Here is an 11,691-nt window from a genome sequence, read left to right as displayed (position 1 = left end):
AACTATGTGTTATAGTCATATTGGCTTCCAATGTCAGTTTGTGCATTGCTAGAAATGTTTCCTTGCACAAAAACATGCATTGAAGTCACAACCATCAAATACGACGGTGGTTCAACTTCTTTAGACGTTGAAACAACACAAAAACGTCGACTTTGCTACCTGGAAATATGCGACATTGAACACAATAAATCACAACAATTGTTTTATTACGTTTGGGGTAATCATTTTAACGTATGATAAAAGTAAAAATAGTTTATTTCTTTGACTTGGAATTCAGAGTTCAATTTAAAATTCTGAAACTCACCGAGACTCAGCTTGTTTAGAGCGATTGAAACTGCTCTAAAAATCATTCTGTTATAGCGATTCATGTTGAGCCAAGGGGAAAGTTTATTTTCAGCTCTTATAATAACGTACTATTGGGTAAAGTACTGTAAATCTTATAATAACAACAACAATAAATTCATATTAATAGTCTGCAAGGATCTCAAAAAAGTTTCTGATCTAACTGGATATTATGGATATCAAAAGAATACAAAAAGAAACAGGGTTACCAGAGCCATAACACAAGAGAATGTGAAAATGATAAGTATCTTTTCTTCCATGTTGTATTCGCTGTTGGTGGTTTGGTGTAATAGCAGCAAGCTTGTTGACATCATGATAAGCAACGAAACATATTTGAATTTTTTCTGAAAGCCTGTGAAAATTTATTGAGCTTTTATTATTCGATTTTCGCACGTAGGCTATTGGTTTCGGTAATATGTTGTATATATTGTAATGGCAATATTATTATAGAAAATTAGCTAAGTCATGATGTGCTACCTAAGGCTTCATGTTAGTTCTAGATGACCTAGCAATCGTCAGATGCAACACTTATGCAAACACTATTAGCTAAGTCATGATGTGCTACCTAAGGCTTCATGTTAGTTCTAGATGGCCTAGCAATCGCCAAGCGCAACACTTATTCTATTATTAACAATAAGATTAGGCTTCTTTGAAACGCAATGGAGAGAGATTAACAATAAAGCGATTAATGATATCAACACTGCAATAGTGCTATATGCCAAGCAAAAAAATAAGCAAAGCGAATTATATCAAATACAGTTGCTAGTCACCTAAAAACCTCTAAAACCTGTTTCACCCTAATCGGGATTATGAGAAGGGGCTTATTCAAATAAAATGTATTGCTGGATCAGTTAATTTTGCCTAAAACAAAAGTCGTAGGAAATATTATGTTCTGTATGTTGGTTTGGTTTGGTTTATCTTTATCCTGCATTGCGGGAAAGCGGACTTGAGCGCTATGCATCGGTGTACGCCTTCCGACGTACACCTGACCCACGCTGCAGCCGACGGCAATGTCTGTTTCCGGTTGTCTACTCTACTTATGACTTAAATTTGGTACTACCCATTACTCGAAATCGATCACTGGGTAGAGGCAATTATCGTAAAGTTTCTTGCCCAGAGAAACAACAGCAAGTGCGGGTGGCTGGAGTCGAACATGCAGGCTCTCGACTGCGAGCCCAACGCGCTAACCACTCGGCTATTCATGTAAACAAATCCTTATTATCAAAATAATATTTCATATTCAGCTTAGACTTATATAATATATAAACAATGAATTTCACTTTTAACAGCAAGGTCGTTGTTTATTTCAAAAGTGTAGCTCCCGAGTGTAGCTATACAAAAAATATGTTTCTACTTAATGCTGCGGGTTCGCTGTAGTTTAGTAGCGGTTTATCACGAGGTTTCGGAACACAGTTCCCTAGTTATGTGCAATATTGTATAGATTATAAAGAAATTTTAGTTTACTTACTCCAAGTAGTAGCCTTCGCTTTGCGGAAGTCCCAAGTATCTTCAACTAACAACGGATGACTTTCCTCATACATGACTTGCTCCCAGTGTAATCTTCCTGGCCACGAGTTAATGTCCGAGCGATTTCAAGAGCTTCAACTACGCAACAAACATTGATGCACTAATTTATTATCCTTCCTAAGAGCTGCAATTCATGAATTAAGGGCTAGTGTAATATCGAGATTAGATTTGTGTAAACTTTCATTGGGTAAAGTACTGTAAAGCTGTTTTGCTAGACTTGAGCCAGTCAACGCTGATATGTAAATCATACAATATGCCAGATCAAAATATCCCAGCCATTTTGTATCTCTGAATATTTTCAATTGTTTCGTAAAATTTGTTGATGTGAGTGAGTTAGCTTTTTGGTCCATGCTAATGATTTTAATATGGAGATTTGGAGATCTATGGGCCATGCGCATTTCTACGTACGTTTTTGACTTTGAAAAAATTATTTCAAAGTTTTTATTCTAAAATTAATGCTATGTTAGTCTTTGATTTTTAAAACGATTAGATTATAATTAATGAAAATAAAAAACCCATAAGATACATACCAGAAAATGTATCTAAGCTTGTCTGGCAATGCCCCGCAGCTGGTCAGTCACAGCGAAAAAATTACGTTAAATATGTTTCGCTAAAGTCCTCCTCCGCCTTGTTGACTTCCCTAGTCCATATAACAAGAATAAGTTGGTAGTTGAGATCATATGTTCTTAAAGGCATAGTAAATGAAATTTTCAAACGGGAATTAAGCATTAAAATGCGTAAACTGAACATTCAAGAATACATTTCAAAAAAAAAATGTTTTCAATGTCACTGACAAGGCCCAAAGGTCAATGTTTCATTTATTTTTATTTTTTTTAAAATGACCAAAAAGTGCAAACACTGCTCGAGAATACGTCACTGTCGACAGCAATAACAAAAGCCACGTTAACACTTACATCAGATCTGATGTTTTGAGCAAACTGTCTGATGTTTTGATGTTGAAATCTGCTGTTTTGATGTACATACATACATAGCCTACAGTTAAATCGCCCGCAGTAACAAGTTACAACTATTGCACCATCAACTGATTGCTCGCCTATAGTGACGTAGGCTGTACAGTCGCACGCTTCGCTGCTCACGCCCATTCTAGTTTTGAAAGCTCTGACAAAAGCGGGCGCGGAATGCTGATCAGACCGCAAAGGGGCAAAACTTTATTGAAATTCGTTTTATGGTAGCAGGTTAAACACAAAGAACGTGGAAAATCGCGAAGTCAGGTTTTTCCTTTACTATCCCTTTAAACTAGAATTGCTCCGTTTCCAAAACGACACAGACCTACTTTGAGGAATGAAGTGGACGTTTGTATTTACAATTCATTGTAAACGTCGATCAATCGCTTTTTGTATTGATCTGATTTTTCATTGTTAAAATCTATACTATGACCTAGCGTCGGTTTAGGTTGAATTTACGTGTTAAAATATAATGAAACACAGTTTCCATATGCAATCATTTTTACGAAAGATTAAACAGAAGCAATATGGATTTTCTCAGCCTACGTTTGTCTCAATGTGACCTTCGTGTTCAAAGTTTAATAACAATGTTTTTATGACATTGTATTACATGACGTTTCATAAATGTACGGCTGCATTTACTAGCTCTATTTTTAAACAAACTCCCTATTTCAAATAACGCAATGTTTCCCCACCCCAGCAGTTGCTTTTGCCCCCTAAAAATTTCTTTCTAGCTACGTCACTGTGCTGGGTTCGATTCTAATTTGACACCCTTATAAGTGAAAAAGAGCATCAATTTTCCAGCAGTTACAAACCGAACAATGAAAATTAACCTTTAAAGGTTTTAGATCAAGGGTTTCCCAACTCAATATTTGCAAATTAACCCGAGTGCCGTAACATCTTTTTGCATTGCAAAAAGTTAAGACTGTCTTCCTGGCCCGTTCCACCATTCCAAATTTTACGGACGGGTCCTATAACAGTCCATGAAATTTTGATCCACACTCTCCTTCCAAAGGAACCTCGACCACGGCTGGCCCCCGCGACCTAAGATGATGGACCTACCCCCGGGTACATGGCCAAGCCAAAATCAAACTACTCCCCACCGCCGCGGGTTTAGCAGACCGGTTCTTTGAAATTTGAAATTCTGTCTTTATTGTGCTCTTCTCTCAGTGTCAATTTTTTTCTACCCATACCTTGTCGATGCTGATAAAACAGTTCATCGCCTTCAATCAATAAAATAAACGCAGTAAAGGACGCATTAAAAAAGTAGAAAGAACGCACCGTGACCGTGAGATGGCAAAAAAGAAATAGTAATAACAACAAAGAGATAAAAAAAACACTGTCAAAATAAAAGAAAGCAAACGGAACAGACCTGGAGAGCAAAGATCCAACAACCGACTCTCAGAAAACGCGAAAAAAACGAAATCCTCGCAGAACTGACTGCCGCAAATAAGCTACCAAGGTTGCTTTTATGATGGCACAATAAGTGAATATAGGCATTAGGCAATGCGATTGTGATACAGCCATACGAGTTTCTTGCACGTAATACAATGGCGCGACAATAGGCCATACCGCATAGAAGTCGGGCAAAGTTTGATGGGCATTTTCAAATTTTTTGAGCAATTTTAGAGGGAATTTTAATTGTTAAGCATTTGAAAGTTCAAAAATGCATCGCGATCGCGAGCTACGTGTTTCAGACCCTTGTTTTAGATTATCACCTGACAACTAAATTATTGCAACCGACTCTAACAGGTTGTTGACAAAGTGTATGTCTTGCAATCCACGCTTGCTGCTACTTTGCGTTTGGATAAAATTTTCAAAAAAACTTGAAAAGACGTCTGGTAATATCACGTTTTTGGAGTTTTAACTTCATGGTTGCATGTATTGTATACACTATACAGCATCTATTGTGTGATGACAGTTGATTTTCTGATTATCTCGTTCTTCCCATTCCGAGTCACAATAGCCTACGAACATTTGCTTGCTTTGGTTTATTATAAAATAATCATACGTCGCAAACACTAGTAAAGATTCACCAAAATCTACCAACTACAACCTTTCAAGAGCAAGATAGCTCATGTTTAGGTCGTGTGAATAAAAGATATATTAACACTTAGTTTTTAGGGGTTTTTCTTGGAATGGACAAATGAACAAATTTATCTTAATGACAATTTGTTGACATGGTGAAGTATCTTATTACCTTCTTATGGCACCAGCATAACGTCTGTTATCAACTGATATAGGCTACCGCAACACCTCTGTTCAGGCAACCCTTCTACAGCAAAAAAACTTTTTATAAGAATAATCAGGGCCGTAGAGAGGGTAATTTGGGCTTGATATCAATAAGATCATCCAGCCATAATTCATGACACTTATAAAAAAGACGCACTGTATCCAAAGAATACAAAGCAATTTCTTCAAACTCCCGGGTTCCTTGGATAGGTTTAGAGCCCCTAAAGCGTGCCGGGCTCGGGAACAAAATACTCCCTGCTATTTCCTCGTCCACGCTACTGGGGATGATGGTCGTCACGAAATCTAACTTACAATATGAAACTAGCAATACCACCTTCTATCTTTGTGTACGCTCGTGATAAGACAACAAAAGTTAAACAAACAACAAAAGATATGCATTAGAATTATACGAGTGCGTTGGACACAGAAGAAGCTGGTCAAGCCACTGTTTGTTGGAAGCAGGGAGCACTCAGTTTCATCTAGCGGTAAAAGTTTCGCATTTTGATCGCACAAATGAGTAAAATGGCTCCAGCAACCATTATCATCATGAAAACAACAGCAAAAATAAAGTATAATTTCCATTTATCTGAAAAAAGAATGTGACTCTGATAAGTTATCCACAGTAACATCTTCTCAAATGGAAACAGAGTAGGCTATATTTTCATTAGATTAGCCTGCTCATAGACTAATTAACCGATTAAACAAATTGGAACAAATCGGCATCGGCAAATCTTTTTTTTCACTGAAACATCTCTAAATTTTACTCACTGCTGCTCTCTGGTGGTTCAACTGGACTATTTTCCCGAGTATTGTCATCAGCAAAAACTTGTGAATTATTTCGTACAACGCTTGTGACGTCATCGCCTAATGAAATCGGGCCAACGGTCAGGACAGTGGTGACTTGGGAGGGTGACTGTCCTGAAGCTGAACGGCGTCTTCTAGTGGTAGTAATCATAGAGCAAAAGTCTCGCTGAAAAAGACTATGAGGGTAAACATAGCAGCAGTGCTGTATTCGAGGGTATACGGCGGTATACAGCAGTATACTCTCTGCTTTTTCGAGCAATTATAGTATACCTTTTGGTTTTCCAAAAATAAACAATTTTGTACCTCTCGTCTAATTTTGATGTTGATAAATCATGTTATGGTAACATAAAGTTTAGTATTTTGCAAGTTGTGTATTATTTATCATTTTTGCAAATCTGACAGTAGCCTATGCCCTGTGCTTTTTTACGAATACAGCACTGCATAGAAGCTTTCCGAAAACAAATCTGGATGTCATTCAATCAATTCAAGTGATTGCGTTGCTATCGCTTGAATTGATTGATCAATTCAACAGCATTGCTAGTAAGATGCTGTTCTGCGTTTGAAAACTAAACATTAAACTGTGTTTTAATTTGTATACTGATATGTCTCCTTCTTCGAATCCAGGCTTTACCCGGTGCTTAGAGGTTTAAATTCAATGAATGGGAAAACAAGGAAGCCAATCTTCATGTCCGTCTTCATGCATGTCATCGTATTTCTCACCAAAGACACAGCCGCATACTCTTGAGCGGTGTATCAGGATTACCATCACTAAGTTTCGCAGCTGATGATGTCAAGCACATCGGAAATATGGTTCATATGGAAAATTGTCGCATGTTCAAAGTGTCTACCGGTCAAAACACCCCATCTGCTGCAGGGACCTACACTCCTACAGACTACAAATAAGCGCCCAATATATAACAAGCTTCAACAAACCTTGTTGCAGATATTTGGTTTCTTATTGAAGCATATTGTGACGGCACAATGTATGTAAACAAACGAACTTTCTGGAAATTTAAACACGGGGGAGCTCCATGTTTGTCGGACTGTGTTTCCCATTCCGTGGAATTTTACAGCTTCTAGATCTGGACAGCTAAGGAAAAAAATGAATTTGTTATTTCAATTTTTTTTATTTTATTTTTTAAATCCCAAGATTAAAATCATGATCAATAAAAAATCAACCAGGTTTGGTAACTACAAAAATTTATTGGCAGAGCATTCACCGCCGTAAAGGCGGCTTCATCAGTACTCTTATTCAAATAAAATAAGAGTTGGGCCTATTCAAATAGAATAAGAGTATTGATGAAGCCGCCTTTACGGCGGCGAATGCTCTGCCAATAAAATTTTGTAGTTACCAAACCTGGTTGATTTTTTATTGATTATTATACGTTTGGTTGAATCCTCTCACATGGATCCTACAATTATTGATGATTAGCAATTCCCATAACACCGAGAAGCCAGAACTGAGGTTAAGAGTCTGCAGAAACCTTTTATTAACTTACTATTAAAATCTTGATTATCAATTTTAACATTCTTGTAAGTTTAGAGACGAATAGCTCTTACATGTATAGGCCTATCATTTTTTCAGTTTGTATTTGATAATATCTCTAAATTCCAAACTTGACATATTATTCGGAAACGTTTATAACTCACTATCCTTTGATAAGGACAAAATTAGTTGGATCATCTGGGAAAGCACTTGGTGTCGCCCAGCACCGTCTGATCTCAATAAATGCATCTTCTGGCCCCTGCATCAAAGATACACCGACAAATAATCTGTAAATAACAAAACAATTCTTTGAAAAGCATTAGGCATACATTTCATCAAAAACTATTTTATCATTAACCTTTGATCCTTGATCTCATTCAAAATTTAACGTTGGTTTACGTGTTATTGGTGTTATTGTTGTTTCATTTTTAGACTTGGGCCTATATTTTATTGTTTATGTTTAATATTAGTTGTTTTGTGAGGGAAAATGTCCGTGCCAGGAGCAGCTGATCTCTTCCACCTAAATGGCCTTCGCAGCTTTCATGCTTGATGTAAGCAGATCACGTGATGGATGCTGAAAGCAACATTCAGTTTAGTTTGTTTTTATTTCTGGCCCTCATAAAAAAAACAAAAAAAAAGCATTCCAACATCGCAAAGGTCTGGAAACAGATGGAAACAACACAATGCAAATCTTAAGATGAGCTGGTGACTAAAATAGGACAATAAATTTAAAATGAAAAAGTTGGGACTACTGCCAACAAAATCACTTGAAACAACTGAACGACAAAGATATCCGCCTCACAAGAGTGTTTATCAAATAGCGCTTTCGCTATAGATAGATTGTGACATCACCTACTTGTCGGTCATTTGAAAGATAGGGAGGGAGGTCCTGACCATCAAAAAGTTTTGGGATTTGTAGAAAAACATTCCAACGGGAAAGCTCCCGAAGCCAACTCCGTAAGCATCGATTGGAAGTTCCACTTCACGAATGTCACTGAAATAAAAGAATGCACAATCAAACCAAAGAAAATTAAAAGTAATTTAATGGTGATCCTTGTTTTTGGTTTAATCCAAGTTAAAAGTTTAGAAAACTCAAAACACAAAGGGCTTAGTAAAAAAAAAAACAGAATCGTTTCTTTGCGTACTGCAAAGCAATGCACTCTGGAATTTTTTGTAGTTCACGTTAATTTGGTATTAATTTTAAATTGCGGTAATTTTACTAGTTTCAAATTCACTTTTTTATCCTTCTCTGCTTTGTTCTTTGGTTGTCAACACTAATAGTTTTTCGGCTGTTTCAAATGGTAAACTTTTGTCAATGTTTGATTTCAAGTTATTGTCAACGAAGAAAGAAGGCAACTATTGTGACTTCATAAGTTTTGAAACAAATAAGTTCTTGCCTTGGCGTTGGAATAGAGTGGTACAGTGGGTCCAGGTTCTTATTGGAAAGGGTTACCAAGTATTCCAAAGGGTAACTGCATTCCCATGGAATGGCGAGATTCGTGTTTTGATGAATCACCACGTTAGGATGAGCCTCATCTTGAATATTGTAGGTGCTTAGGGCGTTCTTGTAAGTCACGTGCGTGTCGTTCTGAACACCCAAACAGCAATTAATCGTTTTTCATTGATTCAACGTCTGTAGACGTCTGTAGACGTTGAATCAATGTAAAAAACGATTGATTGGCTGTCTGTGCAATAGAAAGCCATTCAATAGTACTGCGGATGAAAACAGTTCACTTTTTAAAACATTTGCTGAACATGGGTTTAGAATCTATATTTTCGGCTCTTAATATTTTTTATTAGACAGTCATTGTTTAGCAAAAAGCGTAATAAAAAACCAAAACAACTACAGAAATGTGTAACATTCAAAAAGTCAAACCTGCCCTTTTTACATTAATTTAGCGTCTGCAAACATTTCATCAATGTAAGCAGAACGAGTTTTGTGAGCAGAACAACTATTAATTATTTTAAAGTATTTAAAAATTTAAACACAACAAAGACATGACGTAATGCCCTCACTCTAATGAAATGAAATAATACAAATAAATACAGTATCCGCACGGTGTTATGATTTTCTAAAGGAGAGTTAAGAAATTAAATACCTTGTTTAGCTAATGTTTTCATTATTTTATAGCAAGAAGTTTTATTGCTTAATTAGTCACTTGGCTAACCCATCATCGTTCTTGTGTCAGATCATTCAGCCAGCAAAACTTATCGTTTTTACATCGTTTCAACGTCGCTAGACGTTTCACTTCAAACTTATTTAAAACTATTTTAGCTCTTTACTCCTATCACAGCATAATTAGGTTGTTTTTCTAATATTTCAAATTCTTTTCAAATAGTGTTTTGTCATTTTGCACCAATGGTAGAAATACTCAGAACATTCACTCACCATAATATTAATTATGGCATTACATTGTGCCTGATCCACAGCAAAAGTCATGCTTCATAACAATAAGAAACATAATTCATTTTGCAAACAACTGGAAAGATGACTTCTAAAGTCAATCAATAACATGCAATTCACGATTCTTCATAGCTCTGTAAATTAGGGCTTCTATCTCTTTTTAAAACAATGAAATGATAAGTTTTTCAAGCGCAACCTCTGACCAAATCATTGGTCCCAGTACCTGCATGGATTTTTTTTCCAATTTCTGTGTTTGATCTATTTATGAAGTAGTTACAGCTGGTCTGATATCTTGTGCTATGCTGATGAATAGATGAAGGAATTGTAAATAAATCACAAAATGGAACATTGCGTTAAACTAATTAACTTTTGTATTGTTGTTATTTAAATTAAGGTAGCTTCATTATTGACTTACCAACATCATTTCAGTACCACAAGCTATAATTCCACCATCAGGGGTGCACAAAGTCCTACTGTCGGGGTTAGGGTCAGAAATGACAGTGTGGTTGCACTCTTCATGCAAACTCAAAGCGTCTAGGTTTGGGTTCTTTATCCCGTTGTCGTGGTAAAAGCGCTGGGACACCGAGATACACATCCGGTCATGCTGGCAAATGACTTCGGCTGAATCAATATAATTAAGTGATCGCACCGCAATTTTGATCATAGTCTAACTCTTAAATGTCACAACATCTCACAGTAACTTTGATGAGTGATTTGTCGCAGCCAGGCAAAGTTTAAAGCTCTACATTTTAAAAGACGTGTACTTTTGTAATTGACACTTCGGTTGGTTTAATGTTTATTAAATTACCAATTTACATTATTGTTAGTAGGGTAATTCAATTTCTTGGCCTACCACTGAATTTTTACATTTGTACAAAACAACTTTGAAATCTTTCATCGTAACAGCCCAGAATTTAATTCATAAGCGTTTCATAAGCTTGATCAAGGTAAAAAATTTTGGCATTTGGATGCTCTAACTGCTGTATATTAGCATAATTTCTATTCAAGTCAAGTGTAAAGCCTTCTGTTACTTTTGAGCCTGAGAACAGTGACCTGTCTTTCGGCCTACGTGCTTCGTTTTAAAAAAAAGTGGATACGCCTAAAGAATATCCCTCTTACCTCCCGTGTTTTCAAATTCGTTTGTTTCACGGCCAATGACGTGAACTAGAACGTCTTGCTGAGCTTCTTCAATGTCATTTTGGTCCACCCTTGCAAAGACATGAAAGGACAATGAAATTTGCAACATTAACAAAAGAAAATTGACCATCTCAACTTTCGGTTACAATCTTAGCAATTCGTAATTAGCTGCACCTGGTACTGACAACACTGGACTATTATATTTCTCTGATTGTCTTTGACGTTGCCTATCTTCGCTGAGATTTAGAAAGTGCGTTTCTATCTGTGTTTAGGCGCTGGGAAAGAAATTTGTTTCAAGACTGATGCTTTCTAAACTGAGTATTAGCAGAAAAAAGTGAACTTCGGCACATAGTTTGGTGTGTTCTATTGCTATAACAACGTACAGAAAGTCTTTCCGAAAAGTAGCAATCTTTTAAGTCATTTTAACGTAAACTTACTACTTGCGTTTATGTTATAATCAACTTCAACCAATGTGAATACATAGAAAAAAACTTTCAAAATGCAAAGACGAATACACACAGGACGATATTGGAAATAACTGTTGTCTCAGTTACTGACTACTCACAGAATATAAACTGAAGGGACAGATATAAAATAGTGTATATATTATAATTGATTGACAAAAGCAATGAAAGTAACAGTGGAAGTGACAACAGAAATTAAAAATAGTGAAAAATTCAGCTTTAGAAGAATTGTTTTCTCAACTGCATCAACACTTTTCTTCAATTGTAGCAACACATTGTGGTAACAGCATTTGTTATTGCAGTTGCATTGCATTATACTGATGTTGATTT

The 11,691-nt window shown here is 36.3% G+C and overlaps 2 protein-coding genes and 1 long non-coding RNA gene across 4 annotated transcripts; all 3 read right to left on the bottom strand.

Moving 5' to 3' along the window:
* Positions 1-230: 230 nt before the first annotated feature.
* LOC145786115 (uncharacterized) lies at positions 231-2,511 on the bottom strand. The gene is made up of 3 exons (XR_014291277.1): positions 2,400-2,511; positions 1,811-1,947; positions 231-694 (listed from the first exon to the last, which is right to left on the bottom strand). It is a non-coding gene; the product is annotated as an uncharacterized LOC145786115 (long non-coding RNA).
* A 2,901-nt stretch (positions 2,512-5,412) lies between these two features.
* LOC145786997 (uncharacterized) lies at positions 5,413-6,772 on the bottom strand. 2 transcript variants are annotated; one of them, XR_014291336.1, is made up of 3 exons: positions 6,502-6,772; positions 5,835-6,036; positions 5,413-5,652 (listed from the first exon to the last, which is right to left on the bottom strand). XR_014291336.1 is itself a non-coding variant. In XM_082598748.1 (3 exons), the coding sequence occupies exons 1-3, from the start codon at positions 6,576-6,578 to the stop codon at positions 5,546-5,548; spliced, it is 396 nt and encodes a 131-aa protein (XP_082454874.1). In that variant the 5' UTR covers positions 6,579-6,772; the 3' UTR covers positions 5,413-5,545. The 2 variants fall into 2 exon arrangements, 1 of the variants encoding a protein (XP_082454874.1); XM_082598748.1 differs by having other exon boundaries at positions 5,835-6,046.
* Positions 6,773-6,794: 22 nt separating this feature from the next.
* LOC145786281 (uromodulin-like) lies at positions 6,795-11,027 on the bottom strand. Its single transcript, XM_082597921.1, has 6 exons — positions 10,880-11,027; positions 10,176-10,381; positions 8,754-8,944; positions 8,213-8,350; positions 7,521-7,643; positions 6,795-6,960 (listed from the first exon to the last, which is right to left on the bottom strand). The coding sequence occupies exons 1-6, from the start codon at positions 11,025-11,027 to the stop codon at positions 6,795-6,797; spliced, it is 972 nt and encodes a 323-aa protein (XP_082454047.1).
* Positions 11,028-11,691: the final 664 nt, after the last annotated feature.

Source organism: Aplidium turbinatum, chromosome 17 (genome assembly GCF_918807975.1).
Source record: "Aplidium turbinatum chromosome 17, kaAplTurb1.1, whole genome shotgun sequence".
In the NCBI taxonomy this organism is placed as follows: Eukaryota; Metazoa; Chordata; class Ascidiacea; order Aplousobranchia; family Polyclinidae; genus Aplidium; species Aplidium turbinatum.
This window is presented reverse-complemented; position numbering and strand designations above follow the sequence as displayed.